This window comes from Bufo gargarizans, chromosome 2 (assembly GCF_014858855.1).
Source record: "Bufo gargarizans isolate SCDJY-AF-19 chromosome 2, ASM1485885v1, whole genome shotgun sequence".
Taxonomy (NCBI): domain Eukaryota; kingdom Metazoa; phylum Chordata; class Amphibia; order Anura; family Bufonidae; genus Bufo; species Bufo gargarizans.
In genome coordinates, this window is record NC_058081.1 from 294,718,295 (window position 1) to 294,743,629 (window position 25,335).

Here is a 25,335-nt window from a genome sequence, read left to right on the forward strand (position 1 = left end):
GCTAACCTCTTGTTAATTGTGCCGGAGCTTCAATCCATTGTGTGGGCTCAGGATATTTATTTTTTATGTACATGTATTGTGTATATATATGTGTCAGTTTTGGGGATTTATATATTTTCATTTTAATTGTATCCAGTAAAAGTTTTTTTTCAGTGATTTGTTGTTTATGTTCCCTACTGTGAGTTTATTCCTATATTCTGTGAGCTGTTAGAGTACAAAAACAAAACTATACAAATACTGCTAAATCATTCTTATCATTTAACGCCAAGTACTGTATAATGAAATGCATGTTGAAGGTAACTCTAAGCACCATCTATAAGTGCAAATATGAGTATAGTTTCCAGCAGCACTCAATGACCACTACATTGCACACACATACTGGTACCTCATACAGATGGGGCCATACACTAAACAGACTCGCATCTCTCCTGGGTACAGGTCTACAAAATGAAAGGACCCTGATCATGTCTCTGATGGAGCTGAGCTCTTTGTAACCTAGCTCAATATCTTTTATAGTCTCCTAAGCCCACCTAGTCAGTGTGCAGTACGTATGTAGTTACTTCATACTCCAGGAACACAGCCAGGTATCAGGCACCACTAACTGTATTACAAGGAATTAAAGGTGAAGGAACATCTAAAATACCTTGCTATACAGCATCCATTTTTTGTTCATCTATTTTCAATGTCCATTTTGCAACTGTTTAACAGCCTTTTAGAAATGAACTTCAAAAACGGATGATTTTTTTAAATTTTTTTAATTTTTTTTTAACTCCAACCCTTGCAGTGCCCTCGGTTTATAAAATGCCCCCCCCCCCCCCCCATTGTGACTCCGGACATATTATGGCCTCCATAGCTCCATATAAAAAATGGCCCCCCCATAGTGCACCCCCAGTATTAGAAAATGGCCAAATGGCCCAATATATATATATATAATGCCCTTCCCCAGTAGGGCAGACAATAAATCAATGAAAAAAAACCTCACCACTGGAAACACTTTCTCCCAGCATCATCACGTCACATGGTCCCCGCATGCCTGCGATGAGCTGAGTATTTTATTCAGTTTTTTCCCCCATTGTGTACCTGCTTTTCATAGCCGTTAGACAGGTGCACTGCTGTCTAAACAGCTGTTAAAAACTGGATATATAAATGAATATTGGCTCACCCATTTACCGTAGTCTCTGGATATAGGTGCACCGTTTTTTGAACGCCCCTTTGTTCGTGATAAGATATCAAACGTATATTGATTAAACAGGCACTCAATCATCGGGAACTGTACCAAGAATAGCTATTTATTGCACCCAACTATATATAATCAATCATATAAAAACATCCCAACATGAATAGAATAAAGAATATTAAAAATTAAAAACAAATGGTGGTGCGTTCTCCTGTCCAATCCAGTGGTGGTTGGTATAATATTTCTGTAGATAAGAGGGTCAGGAACCCACAACCTCAAAAAAGCGTCCCAATGTTACATTAAGGTAGGAGAGCTGCAATCCTGTTGACCAGCCAACCTATATATCAAAATCAGTATCGCTCAAGACGATGATAATGTTTTCCCGTCCGCCTCAGTGTGAGTGGCACCTATTATAGGTGTGACTCTATGACTGGGAGAGACGGGAGTCCACTATATCAAATATCCACGATTGGTATTAAATCCTGAACGTATAATCAATATATACACCAGAAAAATATGATAATCAATGGTATAAAACAATTAAAATGTGTACTTCATAGTCACTATTGTGCCTCTTATGCATAAGCATATTTTTGCCTGTTATAGTTCCCTTGTGGGAATATTAAATGGTTAGAAAAAGTTAAAAGAAAATTGCAAATTAAAATCTCCCCCTTGTTTGGTATCGCCATGTCTGCAAAATACAGTGAATGCTGTGAAAAAAATATATATATAATATGCCAGAATTGCTGCTTTTTGCTTAAATAGCAATCAAAAAGTGTTATTTACCCCAGAATGATACCAGTAAAAACGTTAAGTTGTCCCGCAAAAATCAAGCCCTCACACAGCTCTGTAGAAAAATTAAAAATTAAGTTGTGTGTCTTGGAATGCGGCGAAGCACAAAAGATTTTCTTGCCCAAACGTAGTAAATCTTTAAAAAAAAAAAAAAATTTAAAATAATTAATGTATTTGTTATCCCTGTAATCATACTCATCCTGAGAATAAAGTTATGTTATTTAAGCTGAAAAATGAACGCCACAAAATTTATAACATAAAAACCCAGTGGCAGGATTGCTGGCCCCCCCCCCCCCCCAAATCTCCTTCCCAGAAAGAGTTAATAACAGTTAATTAGTATGTTATGTGTACCCCAAAATGGCGCCATTAAAGGTGTATTCCCATCACAATGTTCACTGTTAAATCTGTTAATGATTTAACAGTGATCATTTTTGTGCACGTTCAGGACCATGCCCGGCTGGGAGAAAATCTTCAGTCTTCTGCGCAAGCGCGGCCCGGCCGGGAGAAGGCGTCGATCAAGCCCAGCCGAATCCATGAAGTGAATGTCGCGCTCGCCGCAGGAAAGTATGAAAACTGCTGATGGGAATACCCCTTTAAAAACTACAGCTTGTCAACTACAAAAGACAAGCTGTCATACTGCCACATAGACAGGAAAATAAAAAAGTTATACTTCTTGGAAGGCAACTATGAAAAAATGGGGGGAAAAACTGGCTGGTTATTAAGGGGTTAGAGGGTTTTTATTATTTACCATATTTTATCATCACTCGCTGCCTCCAAAAGAGCTCACAATCTAATTTCCCTATCAGTATGTCTTTGGAGTGTGGAAGGTACCAGGAGGAAACCCACACAGACACGGGGAGAACATACAGACTCCATTCAGATGTCCGGTTTTAAACCTGGTATCCCAGTTCTAACCACTGAGCCACCGTCTTTTGCTATTTTAGTAATTAATGTCATATCGCCAGGATATGCCATAAGTTTCTGATAAATGCTGGTCCCCCAGAATATGCCATAGATGTCTAAGATGCAGGTCTCACCTCCTGGGACCTGTACATATCTCCAGAACTGGGATCCTCTGGGATCCACTGTAGCCATGCTGGTACATCTGAGCAAGAGCACTTGGCTGTTTTCAGAACTCCCAGAAAAGTGAACGGAGGGAGCTGCCCCTGCAGGCCATCTTTTCATTCACAGAGTCCAATGCAGTGGCATACCTTCAATGGAGGCAGACCACACGACAGGGAGGGGGCCCAACGCTGAAATCCTTCTTTCCTTCCTGACATGAAAACACTGCAGCTTGATTCAGCTGCCACTGGTGGGCGCGTAGTGCAAAATGATTATTACAGCTTCCATTGCAGTCAGTCGTAACTTTATAAATTCCTATGTTCTGAGCCTCCCCTAGTGCTGGCTGCAGGCACAATTTTTTGTAATATACTAGCAGAAGGACCCGGGTATATTTTATTTAATGTTTGTGTGTGTCGTTAAAAGATATCGACAGTATTCCCCATAACAGTGACCTCTACAGCATCCCACCCCTTTAACAGTGAACTCAACAGTACCCCACCCCTTAACACTGACCCCCCCCCCACAGTGCCCAGCCACTTTAAAATGGGACCTCCACGGCAGCCCATCCCCTTAACTTTGACCTACACAGCAGCCTCTTTAACAGTGAGTTTCACAGCACCCCACTCACTTGACAGTGACCTCCTCAGGGGCCTGCCCCCTTAACAGTGACCTCACAGTACTCTGCTGCCTTAACAGTGACCTCCACAGCAGTTTCCCCTTTAATATTGGCCCCTGCCCCCTTAACAGTGACATTCACAGTGTCCGCCCCTTTAAGGGCTCTTTCCCACTTGCGTTCTTTTCTTCCGGCATAGAGTTCCGTCGTCGGGGCTCTATGCCGGAAGAATCCTGATCAGGATTATCCCCATGCATTCTGAATGGAGTGAAATCCGTACAGGATGCATCAGGATGTCTTCAGTTCCGGAACGGAACGTTTTTTGGCCGGAGAAAATACAGCAGCATGCTGCACTTTTTGCTCCGGCCAAAAATCCTGAAGACCTGCCGCAAGGCCGGATCCGGAATTAATGCCCATTGAAAGGCATTGATCCGGATCCGGCCTTAAGCTAAACGTCGTTTCGGCGCATTGACGGATCCGATGTTTAGCTTTTTCTGAATGGTTACCATGGCTGCCAAGACGCTAAAGTCCTGGCAGCCATGGTAAAGTGTAGTGGGGAGCGGGGGAGCAGTATACTTACCGTCCGTGCGGCTCCCAGGGCGCTCCAGAGTGATGTCAGGGCGCCCCAAGCGCATGGATGACGTGATCGCATGGCACATCATCCATGCGCATGGGGCGCTCTGACGTCACTCTGGATCGGCCTGGGAGCCGCACGGATGGTAAGTATACCGCTCCCCCGCTCCCCGCTCCTACTATGGCAACCAGGACTTTAATAGCGTCCTGGATGCCATAGTAACACTGAACGCATTTTGAAGACGGATCCGTCTTCAAATGCTTTCAGTACACTTGCGTTTTTCCAGATCCGGCGTGTAATTCCGGCAAGTAGAGTACACACCGGATCCGGACAACGCAAGTGTGAAAGAGGCCTAACAGTGACCTCCACAGTGGCCTGCCCCCTTAACAGTAACATCCACAGTGAACACCTCTTTTACAGTGACCTCCACAGCGCCCTTCCCCTTTAATGCTAGGGCTACGCGACGACATGTGTTGGGCAACATACTGTCTTAACAATTTTTATAATGATAAGCTATGGTGTCGCACTGCGACATGTGTCATACTGCGACACGACAGTTGCAAAAAATCCATCCAAGATTGATTTTTCTGCGACTGTTGCGTCGCAGTGCAACACCATAGACTATCATTATAAAAATTGTCGCACGACACTTGTAGCAGTGTAGTTGCGCCCTATGTGTCATGCAGCTTTAGCCTAAAGCTGACCTACAGCAGTGAAGAAAAATGGCTAGGTTGTTATGGAAACCTGGAGTAAAACTGTGTGTATGTGGAGACTAAGGGCCTGCGAGTTTCTATTGGCTGATAAGGGACATGTGACCGTGTGTATGGCAGTTGGGATATGAAGAGAAAGACTTGCAGGCTTGTATTGGCTAATGCAGGTCATTTTTGGGGAATATTTCAGGAACAGTACGTCCTAGAGAGCTGTGACCCCCCCTCCCCCCCCCCCCACAAGATTTATTTCAAGGTAGCAAGGGATGTGTATACCAAGTTTCGTTGAAATCGATGCTTGCGTTTTTGAGTGATCGCGGAACATACATACACATACACATATATACGTCCTTCTATATACACATAAATATATATATATATATATATATATATATATATAGATATCCAGAAAAACGAGCGGCACTCCAATGGATAAAAGTAAGTGAACCTTTTATTCACCCAGGTGGTGCAACGTTTCGGCTCTAAACATGAGCCTTCTTTAAGCTTGAAGAAGGCTCATGTTTAGAGTCGAAACGTTGCACCACCTGGGTGAATAAAAGGTTCACTTACTTTTATCCATTGGAGTGCCGCTCGTTTTTCTGGATTTGTTCATTGGGGTAAGGAGCCTATTCCCCTTGGGACGTGCACCCAAACCTTGTTCTTTGAGCCAGTGCTGCCATTTTTATTGAAATAATATATATATATATATATATATATATATATATATATATATATATGTATATAATCTGAAGAGAAGCAGAGATTTAGAGCTGTATGGAGAGATTTCACAGTTTTTATGCCGGTTGGCTGGTATAAAGATATTGAGAAATAGGGTGTTCAGAGTGAGTGCCATATTTTTGAAGTACCTGTTTAACTTTTTTTTACATAGCTGTTGGATAAAGTGGTCCAAGGGCATCTTTTTCATTATTTTTTTTTTTTAAAAATCTGGGGAATTGCGTTGTCTGGTGGTGATTGATGGGGGAGGCAGGGGGGCCCAGTTTAAGTTTTTGCTATGGGACCATATGAGATCTGTGTACGCGCCTGGTCCAGGGGATCCCTGTTCTGGAGATACAGAGCCTTGCAAAAGTATTCACCCCCCTTGACTTTTTTCGTGTTTTGTTACATTACAGCCTTAAGTTCAATGTTTTGAATTTTATGTGATGGATCAGAACACAATAGTCTAGGTTGGTGAAGTGAAATAAGAAAAATATATAAGTAAAACTATTGTTTAGAAATAGAAAACAGAAAATTGGCATGTGCGTATGTATTCACCCCTTTGTATAGAAGCCCATAAAAGCTCTGGTGCAACCAATTACCTTCAGAAGTCACATAATTAGTGAAATGATGTCCACCTGTGTTCAATCTAAGGGTCACATGATCTGTCATTACATATACACACCATTTTTGAAAGGCCCCAGAGGCTGCAACACCTAACAAGAGGCATCACTAACCAAACACTGCCATGAAGACGAAGGAACTCTCCAAACAAGTCAGGGACAATGTTGTTGAGAAGTACAAGTCGGGGTTAGGTTATAAAAAAATATCCAAATCTTTGATGATCCCCAGGAGCACATCAAATCTATCAAAACCAAATGGAAAGAACATGCCACAACAGCAAACCTGCCAAGAGACGACCTCCCACCAAAACTCACGGACTGGGCAAGGAGGGCATTATTCAGAGAGGCAGCACAGAGACCTAAGGTAACCTTGGAGGAACTGCAGACTTCCACAGCAGAGACTGGAGTATCTGTACATAGGACGACAATAAACCGTACGCTCCATAGAGTTGGGCTTTATAGCAGAGTGACCAGAAGAAAGCCATTACTTTCAGCTAAAAACAAAAAAGGCACGTGGAAAGGCATGTGGGAGACTCCCAAAATGTATGGAGGAAGGTGCTCTGGTCTGATGAGACTAAAATTGGACTTTTCGACACTCAAACAAAACGCTATGTCTGGATGCACACCCAACACATCACATCACCCAAAGAACACCATCCCCACAGTGAAACCTGGTGGTGGCAGCATCATGCTGTGGGGATGGGACTGGGAAACTGGTCAGAGTTGAGGGAAAGATGGATGGTGCTAAATACAGGGATATTCTTGAGCAAAATCTCTCTCTGTGCCTGATTTGAGACTAGGACGGAGGTTCACCTTCCAGCAGGACAGTGACCCCAAACACACTGCTAAAGCAACACTTGAGTGGTTTAAGGGGAAACATGTAAATGTGTTGGAATGGCCTAGTCAAAGCCCAGATCTCAATCCAATAGAAAATCTGTGGTCAGACTTAAAGATTGCTGTTCACAAGCTCAACCCATCTAATTGGAAGGAGCAGAATCAGTATTGCAAGGAGGAATGGGCAAAAACCCCAGAGGTGGATGTGACAAGCTCATAGAGACTTATCCAAAGCGACTTGGAGCTGTGATTGCCGAAAAGGAAGGTGTGTGTGTGTGTGTAAGTGTGTGTGTGTGTGTGTGTGTAAGGGGGGGGGGGGGGGTTGGTGAATAGTTATGCACATTGACTTTTTCTGTTATTTTGTCCTAATAATTCACAGTTGTGGGCATGTTATGTAAATTAAATGATGCAAATCCTCAAACAATCCATGTTAATTCCAGGTTGTGAGGCACCAAAACATGAAAAAAGGGGGTGAATACTTTTGCAAGGCACTGTATACCTGCAAGCCTCACCTCTGGGACCAAAGCCATGTGGTATATCCTGTTGTTATGCCCCCTTTAAGTCTCCTTCTTGTGAGGTTTAGTTTTGAGTGTGTATATGTTGACAAGATTGCCTATTGAGTCCAATTGGGAATGTGAGATGTGTTTTTGATTGTGAGTGAATGGAATGTAAGGAATGTGGAGATCTGATGTAGCACACTCTCCCTAGTTAGTAAACAGTAGTCTTAAGTGCTGCCTGCCTCCCTTCTGCTTCATTACCGGTGCCAGGAATGCAGAGAAACTAAACCATTTCCAGGCAAACTGTCTACATTCGTCCCCTTCCCTGTGTACATTCAGTGCTGGAGCCTCCATTAATCAGCATATTAGCCGTTATGTCACCCGCACTACAGATCATAGGGAATTGCACTGTAAACTTGGCTAAGTCTCATCTGCCATATGTTTACATGTAACCACAGCTTCTTTGCTGCATTTCTGCTGAATGACTGTTCTGTAGAAGGAGTCATTCCTCACATCAGCAACCATTCTGTTATTTGATTTCTTGTGACCATTAATTAATCCCTTCCTGACCCTAGCCGTATGAAGGGTTGTGTTACGTGTAGTACTTTCTAATGGCTCCATTTCATATTGCATATGATAGAGCAAGAAGTATTCAAATGGGATGGAATTGGAAAAAAGAGCAATTCCGCCACAGTTTTAGGCCTCATGCACACGGCCGTTGGGCGGCCGGCAAATGGCGGGTCGGCAATCCACAACTGCTGGCTGTGTGCACCACACATCATGGATGCAGACCCATTCACTTGAATGGGTCTGCAATTCCAGAGATGCGTGACGGAGTCACAGAGCGGAACACCGGAAGCACTACGGAGTGCTTCCGTGGTGTTTCTTTCCGTTGTTCCGCACACGCAAATAAATATGACATGTCATATTTTTTTCTGGTCCGGACAGACCACGGACCTATTCAAGTTGAATGGGTCCGGCCCGCTGCACGGATGTTGCCCGAGCATTTTGCAATTGCGGTCCTCAGTGCACGGAACGGCATGAGGCCTTATGGGGATTTTTTATGGCATTTGTTTTTTTACTTTGGAAAAAACTTTGCTTCCCTTCGTCGCATTCTGACCCCCATCTGTTTCTTATATTTATATATACAGAGCTGTATGAGGACTTATTTTTTGCGGTGTGATCTGTAGTTTTGTTGATATAATTTTGGAGTGTGTATGAAAAACGGTGAATTGACTTTTTTTCTTCTTCGTTATAACGTTCACCGTACGGGCTAAATATTTTTATATTTTAACAGCATGGGCGCTTTGGGACATGAATGTGCTAATTATCTTTATTTTTTTATTGTTAATTATTAATATGGAGAAGGGGGGTGATTTGAATATAAATATATATGTTTATAGTTTTCTTGGAATAGATTCTGTAAAACTTGTATTTTATGCATTTAAAGGGGTTGTCCGGGTTCAGAGCCGAACCTGGACATATCCCCATTTTCACCCAGGCAGCCCCTCTGACATGAGCAGCAGAGCATTTTATGCACTGAATTGCTCAGGGCAAGTGCTTTTTCTGGAGATCCAGTGATGTACCGGCTGTCTATGGGTAAAGCTAGGCGGAGGCTTCGTCTAGCAGTGAGCCCTGTGATGTCACCGACACTAATGGGCAGGCTTTAGCCTGTAAAATGCCCGCCCATCAGTGCCATCCTCAAAGACCTGACTTCTGCCGTACATGTGTGGCAGTTGAGAAGAAGTTAAAGCTAGCCTGTCAACAGGTCCGCTGAGCTATTTACATTGTAAGCTTTTATTGTCCAGGAACCTACCTTTTGGGTTCATTGTTTGTTCATGTGTTTTATAATACTTAAGTTTTTTACTTCTATGACATTTCCCAAAAAGTGCTGTGGAATATTTTCAAGGACTTTATTAAAGATCATCTGTCAGCATGATCAACCCTAGTAAACCAGGTGTACTGCCTGGTATGGTTGATCATGCTAAGTGCAACATGTTGCAGGAATCGGTGGTGTCAATATAAAAAAATATGTACTTTTGTGTTACTTAGTAGCTTGGAGCACCAAGGGGCTTGCCTAGCCCCTCGGAGCTCCGCTTCACCTCCCCTCTCCCCTGTTACCACTCCCTCTCCTGTACTGAGTGACAGGGCCCGACATTGTCACTGTTCAAATGCCTAGTCTTGAAATCTTGCACGTGTACCGACAAGAGTACAGTTGGCTCAGGTGCAGGTCAGACCTCCATGTGCCAGAGCGGTGACAGCGCTCCCTGCTATGAGGTGTGAACTGCGCATGCACAGACTGCACACTTGCCGGCACATGCACGAGATTTCAGGACTGGGCATCCCAGCACTGAGGATATCTATATAGTGCTCAAGGGACTAGGCCAACGCCTCAGTGCTCTAAGCACTGCATTAGAATAAAAATAAAAGTACGCTTTTTACCTAACATGGCACCTCTGATAGTTGCACTCGGCATATTCAACCCTACCAGACAGTATGCCAGGTTTATTAGGGTTGAACATGCTGACAGATACTTAATGTGTGTAGGAAATGCGATTTAGCCATCTATTTAGGAAAGGGTTCTATACAGTTAGAGTTGAAAGGAATTCCGTTAGGTAACAAGGCAGATATGTCAGCATTTAACAAAGGGCCCAATGCTTATCAAATGGCATTTAGGGTTATAGCTAATCTAGCAATGAATGATGTATAATTGAGCTTTATAACCCCGTGCCTTTGTCAACTTATCTATATATAAAAAACTATTATTATTATACCAAACAGGATAATAGCGCAGTAGCTCACTTCAGTGCGGTAGAGTCTGCTGTATTATTGCGGAGAACACTGTCTCCACTGTTCCCTGCCTATTTCTACCATCTGACAGCAGCCAACGTATAAGCTCACATCCAGAAACACCCATCTGTTATTGGAGGCTTGTCTGTTTTAGTAAATGCTTGTTTCCCCTTCAAATAACAATTCTGGAGCTGTTCCTCTGTTATCCCTCCAGGAAATGTATAACTAAATTGAAGACTGGGTGTTAACTTTTATTACTAAGTTTCTTATATTCACCTGTACTGTTGACTTGCCCTCGCACACAGCTGTATGCCCTCCGAGACATACGGTCCGTGAGTGGGCCATATGTCCTGGAGCAGCATTGATCGTGCACACGGTAGCGCACAGCATCATAGATTACAATGACGTTGTGCTATGGCCCGCTCACGGACCGTATATCTCGGAGGGTATATGGTTGTGTGCAAGGGCCCTTATGATAAGTTTGTTAAAAGTACAGTGGCCATATAAGACCTCCTTCACATGTTAGTGAATCACAGACGTGTGCTGTCCGTGTTCTCCATGGAGAGCACATGTACCCATTGATTTTAATGTGTTTACTTACACATCAGTGATTTTCTATTGACCAAGGGTCCATGGAAAAACCATGCACTACTGTCGCCCATGATGTTGACCAAATGAGCACGTTGAAGTTCATGGGTCCATGGAAATCCGTATTCTGTCAGTAATTTTCACAGGACATTGCTAGAAGATGCTCTGGAAACAAATGTACGTGGAATACAGGTGACAAATGGAGGGCAACAAATTGTAACACTGACCGAACAAGGATCTTTCACAGACATCTTCATGGATGAACCACAGACCATCTTGCCACATATGTCCTCACAGATTGACTATTGATACATTTCCTTAGCATAAGCATAAGGGTCCATTCACATGTCCGTAGGTGTTTTGCGGTCCGCAAATTGCGGACACTGGCAATGTGCGTTACGCATTTCGTGGACAGCACATCGCTGGCACTATAATAGAAAATGCCTTTTTAGGAACTTTTTCGGGAACAGAATTGTGGATCCGGAAATGCAGATGCAGACAGCACATAGTGTGCTATCCGCATCCGTTCCGGCCCCATCGAAAATATTAAAGGTCTGCATCAGTTCCGCATAATTGCCGAATGAATCCGGACCATTCATACGGATGTATGAATGGACCCTTAGGCTCATTTCACACGGGCTTTGCGGGTGACGTGCGGGGAAAAGATGCGGGTGCGTTGCGGGAACATGCGTGATTTTCCCCCGCGAGTGCAAAGGTTTGTAATTTGTTTTGCACGCGCGTGAGAAAATGTTTGGTACCTAGACCCGAACCCGGACTTCTTCACTGAAGTTCGGGTTTGGGTTCAGTATTCTGTAAAGTTTATTATTTTCCCTTATAACATAGTTTTTTAATACATGGTTTTTTAATACAGAATGCTTAGTAGAAGGTCAATTGAGTGTTAAAAATTAACTCCTCCTAATCTGAAATTGCTAAACTTAGGCCCCTTTCACACGAGCGAGAATTCAGCGCGGGTGCAATGTGTGAGGTGAACGCATTGCACCCGCACTGAATCCGGACCCATACATTTCTATGGGGCTGTGCACATGAGCGGTGATTTTCACAAATCACTTGTGCGTTGGGTGAAAATCGCAGCATGCTCTATATTGTGCGTTTTTCACGCAACGCAGGCCCCATAGAAGTGAATGGGGCTGCGTGAAAATCGCAAGTATCCACAAGCAAGTGCAGATGCAGTGCAATTTTCACGCATGGTTGCTAGGAGACTATCGGGATGGGTACCCGATCTTTACTATTTTCCCTTATAACATGGTTATAAGGAAAAATAATAGCATTCTTTAATACAGAATGCTTAGTAGAAGGTCAATTGAGGGTTAAAAAATAAATAATTAACTCACCTCCTCCAATTGACCGAGTAGCTGCCGGTCTCCTGTTCTTTCTTCAGGACCTGTCAAAGGACCTGTGGTGACGTCACTGAGCCCATCACATGGTCCATCACCATTACGTTGTAAGTCAGGATGGATCCATTTGGCTCTGCATCGTCAGGCAGACACCAAAACGCTGCACATTACCTAATTTGGATAATATTTTTGCAGCAAAGACAAACCTTTTCACCATTCTTTCGTTTATCTGTACTTGTAAATTATGAGGGTCATTTATTAAGACCGGCATTTTAGACGCCGGTTTCATCACCTGCGCTGGCGGTGGATCCTCTGAAGTTATGTAGAGGCGCAGGCCTCTACATAACTTTGGTGCATCCACTACCAGTCTAAATGTAAGACAGCTTCCTTGCTAGCTGAAATTTAGGCAATTTTCTATGCCTGTTTTAAGAAAAAGAACTTGCCTCTAGTGGCCGGGACTGTGGGGAGTGTGCCTTAGGCCAGTGCTTTTTCCTATAGTGTGCAAGCACGACCACCGCTGCTGGATTGTAGGGTGGTCGTAACCCCTGGATACAAACAGTGTATATTTTATAATATAATGGAAAAATGAATCCAGCCAGCAAATGAGGCAATATGGACAATCACAATACATTAGTAAGTGGCTTGTATTAACTTTCTCTACATTATAAATGCCATATGCTGACGTGACACAACCCCTTTTACCCTAATAGCAATCCACAATTGCCTGGACAGTCACACAGCCTTTCCATGGTGCCTGTCTCGAAAATCAGTTGCATGCATTCATCTTCCATAGAATACATAAAGCGGCACTCACCGTTCCCATTTTAACAGCTGTATTTAACCCATGCCAAATTACAGATCAACAAGAGAGGACAAAAAAAAAAATCTGTGGCCTGCGGCCATTTCACGTGCTGTCACGCTTCCTCAGAGCCATTGAAATAGGACCAGTGAGTGCCGCCTCATGTGTTCTATGGAAGATGAATCTCCCAAATCATTTCATGTGGGTTGTAAGTGACTTAGTACAGCTATGCTTTAAGTCAGAAAAGCAGTTTGGTCGTCTGATCCAGAAAGTATCTGAATAACAAATGACGGGATTACCCACAGTGCTGCTATGCAGACAGGATGTGGTGTCCTAGTCCAGATTATTCACATGATATGTAAAATTACAGGCTCATGTGAAGAGGCGTCCAAATTGCTTTACACAGATTTCTACTGTGGCAAAATAAAGCAAAAAAGCATTTTCTGGGCCTCTTGTCTTATGAGACCATATGTCATTAATAAACCAACAAGCTGGAGAACATGCCAGTGGCCATGCATAGTGCGGGTAAACGGTCCACAAAGGCCTGTAATGCTGATTAAGCACTTTTATAGTTCTTCATGTTCCCATGTCTTCCATATTGCAGTTTTGCTTCTCATACTATCCTAGTCTATACTGCGAAGCCAAGAGAAATGGGACATGTCCGCCTATTTTCAATGCCCTAGTATTTTCTATGTGGATGCTCCTATAAGGCCCCTTTCACATGGGCGTTGCGGATTCGGGCTGGATGCGTTCAGGGAAAATGGTACGATTTTGACACTAAAACAAGTCAGTTTTCACTGCGATTGCATTCCATGTTTGCGTTTTTACACGCGGGTGCAAAACATTGTAATGCGTTTTGCACGCGCGTGAGAAAAATCGGCATGTTTGGTACCCAGACCCGAACCCGGACTTCTTCACAGAAGTTCGGGTTTGTGTTAGGTGTTGTGTAGATTTTATTATTTTCCCTTATAACATGGTTATAAGGGAAAATAATAGCATTCTTAATACAGAATGCATAGTACAATAGGGCTGGAGGGGTTAAAAAAATATAAAAATAATTTAACTCACCTTAATCCACTTGTTCGGTCAGCCAGCTTCTCTTCTGTCTTCTTCTTTGAGGAATAGGACCTTTGATGACGTCACTGCGCTCATCACATGGTCCATCACATGCTCGTTTACCATGGTGATGGATCATGTGACGGAACATGTGATGAGCGCAGTGATGTCACCAAAGGTCCTATTCCTCAAAGAAGAAGACAGAAGAGAAGCTGGGCTGCGCGAACAAGTGGATTAAGGTGAGTTATATTATTATTATTTAAAAAAAATTTAACCCCTCCAGCGCTATTTTACTATGCATTCTGTATTAAGAATGCTATTATTTTCCCTTATAACCAGGTTATAAGGGAAAATAATAATGATCGGCTCCCCATCCTGATTGTCTCCTAGCAACCGTACTAGGCACTGCACTGCACTTGCTTGCGGATGCTTGCGATTTTCACGCAGATACATTCACTTCTATGGGGCCTGCGTTGCGTGAAAAAAGGAAAATATAGAGCATGCTGCGATTTTCACGCAACAAACCAGTGATGCGTGAAAATCAGCGCTTGTGTGCACAGCCCCATAGAAATGAGTGGGTCCGGATTCAGTACGGGTGCAATGCGTACACCTCACGCATTGCACCCGCGCTGAAATCTCGCCCGTGTGAAAGGGGTGTGACCAAATTTGATATCTGCAAGGTAATCCTCATTTTAATGCAAGGTGTATAATTGGGATAGCCATATGACATCTCTATTGTTCTCTATAGGGCCAGATAAAGATGACCACAGAAACATTGCACTGATTAGCATAACGTGTGATGCTCTCACTGGACGAAGTGAATGGGGCAACGGAAAAAGTTAAAGGGGTCGGCCCATCTGGGACATTGATGGCATATTGCTAGGACATGCCAGCAATGTCAGGTGCTGCTCCCACATCTGAGATCCGATCTAGAGCCCCCAAAGTGAAGGAGAGCACACCGCACATATACGGCCTGCCCTCCACTTATCTCTGTGAAAGATCAAAAAATAGTAAAGAACCGGCCAGGACAGCAAGTCGAATACATGGATTGACTTGAAAAAAATACATTGAATATTCACATATAGGTTGCTAATATGTAATAAGAAAAATCGATCTTCAAGATTAGATTTATTTGTTGGGCTAGCAATATCATTTGTTTATGAATAGTTCAGGTTTCTTTTTTTATTCCTTTTATACAGTACACATCATTTATGCTTTTTGTTTAAACTTTTTTAGCATATGAATTGATAAACATGTTTTTTTTACATTTTAGGTAATATTTTTCTAGTAATATGATATTACCCTCAATAGACTTTTTATTTGTGCATGTCATTGCCTACCATACATTTTGATATATTACTGTCCCCTTTCTGGTAATCTGGTCTTGTCCAGAAGGAAGACGGTGATTTACAATGGGAATGTTTTTTTGGGGTGGGGTGTTTTGTATGTGCTGTGCTTGTTTTTAGTCCTTCAGAAAAGACAATGGGGGGCTTTTTATTAGGCTTATTCATATTTTACACTGTAATGGGGGGAGTCTACCCAGTAAAGGTGACCATTGCTTTAGTTTGACCCAGAATCACCCTCCTAGAAGTGTAATTTTGGCAATCCTATAACCAGGAAGCGCTGTCTAGGGGAGGATAGACCAGACAGAACTGGTGAATGGTGCTCTTTTGTCTCTCAGGTCTCTCTCATTCTTTGACAGCGGAGGACCCGACATTTCATATTTTATAAACACATTTTAAAAAACTGGTTAAAGGGAATTTGTCAACATGACTTTAGACTATTAACTACAGTAATACATGAGTAGTACTTTCCTACTGCCCCGTGTTCCTCCACCTTATATGTAGTACTACTCATTGCCTGCTCTATATTTACAGAGGGTGGTCCCCTTTAAGTACCACCAGCCATATACTTACAGTGGGTGGTTCAGGTCTCTAAAGCCTGCGCCATAGTATTTTTATGGTGCAGTCTTTAGTTGGCTGCCTGATCACTAATGTAGCCAGCCAAAGCCCACACTGTAAATATACTATGGGTTGCCAAAACCTAGGCGACTTTCACACTCGCGTTTTGGCTTTCCGTTTGTGAGATCTGTTCAAGGCTTTCACAAGCGGCCCAAAACGCATCAGTTTTGCTCTAATGCATTCTGAATAGAAAAGGATCCGCTCAGAATGCATCAGTTTGCCTCTGTTCAGTCACCATTCCGCTCTGCAGGCGGACACGAAAATGCTGCATGTAGCGTTTTTCTGTCCGTGATGTGGTGCGGCGCAAGACGGATCCGTCCTGGCACACAATTTAAGTCAATTGGGACGAATCTGTTTTCTCTGACACAATAGAAAACGGATCCGTCCCCCACAAGACTGATCTGTCATGGCTATATAAGACCTAATACAACTGGATCAGTTCATGACGGATGCATGCGGTTGTATTATTGTAACGGAAGTGTTTTTGCAGATCCATGACGGAGCTGCAAGAAATACTAATGTGAAAGTAGCCTTAAAGCGATTCTTAAAACACCAAAAAATAAATACCATAAATATCTTGCGTGGAGTTATATCACCTATAATGCTCAAAAAGCTACCACACAAGTAAATATTATCAATTAATCCTTTATTAAACATCCATTTGCAATACATTAATAGTATACTTAAAAAAAAAAAATATATATATATATATATATATATATATATAGCAGCAACCATGGGAACACAGAAGTGATACAGAAAGTTAAAAACAGAGTGACTAGTATATCCACAAATTAGCAGCATCAGACAGGTGGGGCTAATATAGCAAAGTGCACACAAAACGCAATGCACCGCACGGCACAGATCCGTGCAGGGCAGTGTAATCCTTGCGCACCCCTACAGTGTGATGCTGCTATAGGGAAATGAAATCCATAAAGTCACATATGTGTTACTAACCCAGTTCGCTTCACGCTTCCTCTAGAGGGAGCGTGAAGCGAAATGATCGTCGGGCGGCTGCTCCAGACTGGGTCAGTAACACATATGTGACTTTATGGATTTCATTTCCCTATAGCAGCATCACACTGTAGGGGTGCGCAAGGATTACACTGCCCTGCACGGATCTGTGCCGTGCGGTGCATTGCGTTTTGTGTGCACTTTGCTATATTAGCCCCACCTGTCTGATGCTGCTAATTTGTGGATATACTAGTCCCTCATGGTCTGGAGCTCACTCTGTTTTTAACTTTCCGTAACACTTCTGTGTTCCCATGGTTGCTGCTATATATATAATATGTATTTTTTTTTTTTTTTTTTTTTTTAAGTATACTATTAATGTATTGCAAATGGATGTTTTATAAAGGATTAATTGATAATATTTACTTAAAGGGATTCTGTCACCTCTTATTACCCTATAGAGATGCGGACATGCATGGCTAGATCGCCACTAGCATATCCGCAATATACCTGTCCCATAGCTCTGTGTGTTTTTATTGAGTGTAAAAAATTATTTCATATATATGTAAATGAGCCTGGTAAGGAGCCCAAGGGGCTGTACTAACCGTTCTAGAGCCCAGCCACGCCCCCTTGTGGAGGAGCCCAGCACCGCCTGTATCCATGAATCTCCTCATTGCTCACAAAGTCAGATTGCCGTAATCTCGTGATGCGCAGTGCCGGCATAGTGTTCCTTCCCTGTGCTGGTATCAGCCTCAGGGAAGGAACTGCGCATGTGCGAGCTCGCGCACCACGAGATTACTGCAATCTGACTTTGTGAGCAAGGAGGAGATTCCTGGTTACAGGCGGTGCTGGGCTCCTCCACAAGGGGGCGTGGCTGGGCTCCAGAACGGTTAGTACAGCCCCTTGGGCTCCCCACCAGGCTGATTTACATATATATATAAAATCATTTTTTACACTCAATAAAAACACACAGAGCTATGGGACAGGTATATTGCGGACATGCTAGTGGCGATCTAGCAGTACATGTCCGCATCTCTATAGGGTACAAAGAGGTGACAGGATCCCTTTAACGTATGCCCAAATGAAAAAAGAATGGTCTGCAGTATTTTTATCAAACACCTAAGTTACAAAGTGTAAGGGGGTATGACTTCCAAACTGCATGCCTTGAGGTCCTGCTCGCTATATTGACTAGCTCATCAGTACTGTATCTGTATACACTGATCAGCCATAACGTTAAGGCTCCATTCACACATCCGCAATTTCGTTCCGCGTTTTGCGGAACGGAATTGCGGACCCATTCATTCCTATGGGGCAGCAGGATGTACTGCCCGGACACGGAATTGCAGATCTGCATTTCCAGGTCCGCACTTCCGTTCTGCAAAAAAATAGAACATGTCCTATTCTTGTCCGCAATTGCAGACAAGAACAGGCATATTCTATTAGTGCCGGCAATGTGTGGTCCGCAAAATGCAGAACGCACATTGCTGCTTTCCGTGTTTTGCGGCTCCACGGCTCCGTGGATCCGCAAAACACGTTGCGGACGTGTGAATGGAGCCTAAAAAGTGAATAACATTATCTCATTAGAATGGCACCCATCAAATGGTTAATAGGAAAGAAAGGAATGAAGGACATCAGTTTGCTAAACATATATACAGGTGGTACCCACGATGGTTGAATATTAACCTGATGAAGGAGGAAGCATTCCATCAAAACGCATTGTTATTATTAATCAAATAAAGGTGAACCATTCAACCATGTTGTGTACCGCCTATATGTCTAATGCTGCAAGCAGGAGAAGTCCTTTATTTTTGTCTTTCTTATTAACCTCTGTGTATTCTGGACACCGTATGGTGTATTTTCTGGAAAAAGGATGTGGTAGCAAGGCAACAAGGACACCCCATTGCGGACTGAGTAGCCCAAACTGATGAGCCTAACAAGTGGTTGTGACTTCTTCACAACACCAGAAGGTGCGCACCTTCTTTCTTTATACACTTCAATTAAAACCGGTGGTAATGCAGTAGAGGCCTCAGTTTTTTCTTTGTTTCTCTCTATAGCCATCAAGTGGTGGGATATATAGAGAAGCATGTGAACAACCGTTCTTGAAGTTAGGGTGTTCGAAACAGGAAAAATGGGCACTGACAAGGGCCAAATTGTGATGGCTAAACAAGTGGGTCAATCTACAAAGCAACCTGTTTTGTGGGGTGATTCTGTATACTGTTCTTGATACGTACCAAAAATGGTCCAAGGAAGGACAACAGGTGAACTAGGGTCATGGGTGCCCAAGTCTTTTGAGTGCATGTGGTAACTGAAGGAAAGCTTGTGTGGCTATGTTCCCACTGTACAGCTACTGGACCACAAATTTGCTGGTTAAGAGAGAGGTGTTATAACCACATACTGCAGAACCACTGATCATTGACAGCGCCAATGTTGGCCCCTGTTTACCACGTATAGCGCCAATGTAAGGGCATCTGAGTATTAGAACTGGTCACTGGAGCAATGAAAGAAGGTAGCCTGATCTGATGAATCACATTTAAAAAAAAAGACATACGTCCATCAAGTTCAACCAAGGGATAGGTGGGGACACAAATCCCAGAAGTGAGACTCAGATTTCTACACGTTTTCATAAGCATTAATGTTTTTTACTTTTAAGAATTTGTCTAAACCCTTTTTGAAACTGTCCACTGTTCCTGCTGTGACCACGTCCTGAGGAAGTCTATTCCACAGAGTCACAGTTCTTACAGTAAAGAAACTTTGACGCTTCTGGAGACTAATCTTTTTCTTCTCCAGTCGGAGGCAGTGTCCCCTTGTCTCTTGAGCACATTTCACGTGGAACAGCTTTTCGCCATATTTTTTGTATGGCCCATTTATATACTTGTATAGGTAAATCATGTCCCCCCTTAGACATCTCTTCTCAAGACTAAATAAATTAAATTCTTTTAATCTTTCTTCATAACTAAGACCCTTCATGCCCCTTATCATTTTAGTCGCTCTCCTCTGTACTTTTTCCAGCTGCAGTGCATCCTTTCTATGTACTGGTGCCCAGAACTGAGCTACATATTCCAGATGAGGCCGCACCAGCGCTTTGTAAACTGGTAATATCACATCCCTGCCCCGCCAGTCCATGCCTCGTTTAATGCATGACAATATCCTGGTGGCCTTAGAAGCAGCTAATTGACATTGTATGCTGTAATTTAATCTACCATCCACAAGGACACCCAAATCCTTCTCTATAAGTGATTCTCACAGTGTTACATCACCTAGGACATATGAAGCACAGAGATTATTACTACAAAGATGCATAACTCTACATTTATCCACATTGAACCTCATTTGCTAAGCCGATACCCAATCACTCAGAGTGTTCAAGTCAGCTTGTAGTTTATGGATATCTTCCATAGACTGTACAGTACTACATAGCTTAGTGTAATCTGCAAAAATAGAAATGGTGCTATTAATCCCGTCCTCAATATCATTAATAAATCAATTAAATAGTAAAGGGCCCAGCACTGAACCTTGGGGTACACCACTTATAACCTGGGACCATTCTGAATAAGAATCATCGACCACAACTCTCTGGACACGGTCCTTCAGCCAGTTTTCAATCCAATTACAAACTATACTTTCCAAGCTTATAGACCTTACTTTACCTATTAAAAGTCTGAGGGACAGTATCAAAAGCCTTTGCAAAGTCCAGAAACACTACATCCACAGCCGCCCCTCTGTCCAGGCTACTACTCACCTCCGCAAAAAAACAAATCAGGTTAGTCTGACAACTTCTGTCCTTGGTAAACCCATGTTGGTTATCACTTATAATATTATTTATAGTCACATACTCCTGTATATAGTCCCTTAAGAGTCCTTCAAACATTTTTTTCCACACAAGAAGTTAAACTAACTGGTCTATAATTACCTGTGGAGAACCTTGATCCTTTTTTTAATATGGGCACCACGTTTGCCTTGCGCCAATCACTTGGCACTGTACCAGTCCCTAGAGAATCCTTAAATATTATAAACAGGGGCACAGCAATGACTGAACTGAGCTCCTTAAGCATTCTTGGGTGTAATTACATCATGTTGGCAGCCAGGTATATGTGCCTCATTCACTGGAGAGGAGATGACATCAGGATGCATTATGGGAAGACAGAAAGCCAGAGGAGACACTGTGATGGTCTGGACAATGCTCTTCTGGGAAACTTTTGGTCTTGGCATTCATGTGGGTGTTACTTTGACACAAATATTGTTGTAGATCAGATACATGTCTTCATGGCAACGGTATTCCCTTGGTCTCTTTCAGCAGGTTAATGCACCTTGCCACGCTGTACAAATTGTTCATAAATGGTCTGAGGAACATGAAAAAATGTTTAAGGTATTGACTTGGCCTCCTAATCTCTCGGAACTAAATCCAATCACTCATCTCTGGGATGTGCTGGAACGCAAGCCTGATCCATGTAGGCTTCACCTTGCAGTTTACAGGACTTAAAGGATCTGCTGTTAGTGTTTTGCTGTCAGATACCAGAAGACAACATCAAAGGTCTTGTGGAGTCTGTCTTAAGGTCCCTTTACAGTGGCCAAACATCGGCCAGATGATCGCTAACAAACTTTCATATGAACACTTGTTAGCAATTATCTGCTGTTGTAAAGGTGCTACCGATTACCCGATGAACGTGATAATATGATCATTTGTACTATCACCAAAATCATTGTTTGCCGGCAGCAGATCATGTCATCTAAATATACTCTGCTGCCGGCAAACAAATTCTGTATGGGGATGAACATTGGCATTAGTGATTGCTCTTCCTCATACTATGGAGGAGATTGCTGCATGTAAATGAGCGGTCTCCTTCACTGATAAGCAGGCGCTTGTTGGGAAGGAACGTAAAGGGGCCTTTAACAGGTCATATCTTTTGTGGTAGTGGGGTGGGGGTGGGGGTGGGGGGGTCATGTACAATATTAGGCTAGTGCCAAAGGACCTTTGATGACATAATCGCGTGGTGATGTCAGCACAGGTCCTGCTGAATGAAGATAGAAGACGTGGTGATCGCGATTACGTCATCAATGGTCCTTTGGCAGGTCCTGAAAGAAGAAGAAAGAAGACGATGCCAGCTGCACGAACAACAGGATGAGGTGAGTTACTTTATTTTTATTTTTTAACCCCCTAAAGCCACATTTTAGTAAGCATTCTGTATATGGTTATAAGGGAAAATAATGAAATATACAGAACACCTAACCCAAACCCAAACTTCAGTAAAGAAGTCCGGGTTAGGGTCTGGGTACCACAGTCAGTTTTTTTATCACGCGCATGCAAAACGCATTGCACACGCACGTTAAAAACTGAACATCGGAATGCAATCGCTGTCAAAACTGACTGCAATTGCGTACCTACTCGCACGATTTTCCACGATCGCAGACGCAGCGCATCCACACCTAATCCGTACACGCTCATCTGCAAGGGGCCTAAAACTAGAGCTCTAACCTGATGAGCTGATAACTCCCTAACTAACCCTAATGAATTCCCAAAAAGCTTTCTGACAGGTTACTGACAGCATGAATGACAGGGACTGGGGTGTTTATTGAAGTGTAATTGTGGGTGCTGATGTACTGTCACTATTGGCAGACAGAACACAGTGACAGGTAGTAGGGACAAATGATGGGGCACTTTTAGTTTTTATTTATTTTTTTACAGATCTGTTTGACTGGCTCTGGCTCCGATCAATTCTCTCACAGAAATGAGAGGATTGAAGCTAAGAGATAGCGTTCTGAACATAACTCATTGTGATTGGTCTGTTCCTGACAGGTGACCAATCGCAATGAATTATGTACAGAAAGCCATTTCTCATCTGCGATCCTCTCATTTCAGTGAGAGCTGGATGGGACAAGAGGAGGAGTTGTGTGTGCACATGTGGAGAATCGCTCGCAGGGAGGAACAGACTTGTCGCAGTGATCTGTGGCCGGGACCACAGCTGATTGGTCCCTGGCCGTCAAGCGGGAGTTGTTCGGTCCCCGACACAGTGGGTTAAGTTGCGCTTCCGGCGCACAATCTCGGCTGGGGAGCATTTAAATGAACTCCGTGCATCTACGGCGGAATGCGTTCTGGCACAGCTTCCCCCACCGTACATACACAGCGTTTTGCGTTAAGGGGTTAAACTGTGTACAGTGCCTGGTAGGGATAGCTCCACTAATTATACCCATTCCTTTAGTTGCTAGAACTGATCTTCCAATCTTGCAAAAATAGTCTTTTAATTGTCTTTTAATCCATGTGCAAATTAGCTCTCAAGTACACTAAGGACCGGCGCATATATGTATTAGTAATTACTTGTATTCTGCAAATAATGGCAGCATCTGTTCTTAGACAAGGGTGATGGTAACAGTTGCCAGTTTATTCAGAATATTCTTAAGGAATAACAGAGGAACCGCACAAATTCAATGCAGAATTATCAGAAAAGATGCTCAGATTATTATTCCATGGGGATTTCAAGACAAGTTATAATGCATTCCAAAACGCCACGATGCACCTTGGTTGAGGGTATCGGGCAAACGAGGATGTTCCTTCTGTATGAAAAGCATACTGGGTCACATGTAAAAAAAATAATAATAAAATCTACAACAGAAAAATGCTTTAAATATGTCAGAAGAACTTGAGCTTCAACAGCTCTTCAGAGGACCATGTACTACTGCTAGATAGACATCAATAGTTGGTGGTGGTGTTGCGTGTACTACACTCCACCTGCTGTAGCTTCTTACCCACTTTTAGCAGTGACTCATTTTATTTGGCACCTAACTTTTCGATCTTCAGTGAGCCTGCACCACCACAAATTTCAGGGGTAGTATGAACCTCAGTATGTGACACAGTAGCTTGTTTGGTTTGCTGCTGTCAGAATATTTTCTAGGCCTTATGCACGTATTACATTGCTCGATTTTTCGGCAGATAATCGCTAACGAGCGTTCGTATGAATGGTCGTCAACGATCCTCTGGCAGTGTAATACTGCCGCCGATTGCCCAATGAATGAGCAAACATTTGATCATCTGGCAATCCATATCTAATAACTATTTCCTCCGGCAAACCACTATACAGCTTGGGGACGAACGATGGCATATAACGTTTGCTCCTTCCCAAGCTCTGGAGAAGATTGCTGCATGTAATAGCAGTGGTCTCCTCCACTAGTGAGCAGGCAATCTCCGGGAGTGACCGCTTCCCTCCTGACAATCGTCTGCCAAATCGGGCTGTGTAATACAGCCTCTACAGATACAAGGCTTTTATAGGTGTAATTAATATTCACTGTGAATGCTCTACTTTTGGATGCATTGCTGCTTGAGACTTCAGTGGATAAAGCAGACATGCTAAAGCAAGTCCCATGACGTAGCGTCACATTTGATGTACATAAGATGTGTTCCTTGTTTTATGCTGTTGTGATTTTGGTTAAAAAATAAATAAAATTCTGCTTCCCTTCAAACACACAAATATCATTTCTAATATAGTTCTGTTCTAGAGGAAAATATCTATTGTTTGGTTATGGTTATTATTTTATTATTTATCATTAATTTATGTGTGCTTCTCTTTGTTTAGGAAAGAAATGTGCCAACTCGATATAAGAGGTAAGAAAAAAAAAATGTAAGTGGTTTACAATTATATATGCCTGATGGGTAAAAGCATCCTAAATCATAAAATAGCAGGTGGCATTTAGTACATTGTATGGTTTAGTGTAATCTGAAGTACTAGCGTCGTACATCTATAGTTTACCACATACAAAATCACTGCAGTTTTAAGATGAGTGTAGGATAATGGTGTACAGTATTTCTAATAGTCTCCCCCTTTTTGGGTATTTTGCAAGATCATTGGGCAAGTTTACATGTGCCACAGACACAGCTTCCGCAGCTGCTCAAATGGGGGTTCACCAGGCTACAGATATTGCTGACCTTGCCTCAGGTGAGGTTGTTACTATCAGAGCAGTGTTGATCTGACACTTGGCACCCCCACAATCAGCCATGGAGTGAATGCAAAAAATATCTGTACACTGTGTAGTTCACGGTGCCATTGTACTGAAGTTCAGCTCCCTTTCACTTGGAATATGAGCTGTGTACCCTGGCATGGCCACTACATAGGGGTATTGAACACTGTATAGTCCACCGCGCCGCAGCTCCCTGAAACAGCTGATCAGAGAGGGTATCGGACTCCCACCCATCTAAGGATAGATATTTAATATCTGTAGCCTGGAGAACCTACATATAGCATGTACTACTCTT

At 42.9% G+C, this 25,335-nt stretch overlaps 1 protein-coding gene across 3 annotated transcripts in view; it reads left to right on the forward strand.

Annotated features, from left to right (window-relative positions):
• Positions 1–25,335, forward strand: part of PAWR (pro-apoptotic WT1 regulator) — a 117,775-nt gene that overhangs the window by 65,227 nt on the left and 27,213 nt on the right. For all 3 annotated transcript variants that reach the window (XM_044280403.1, XM_044280401.1, XM_044280402.1), the window contains exon 4: positions 24,659–24,687. In XM_044280403.1, coding sequence (XP_044136338.1) covers positions 24,659–24,687 — 29 coding nt within the window. The remainder of the gene's footprint in view (positions 1–24,658; positions 24,688–25,335) is intronic.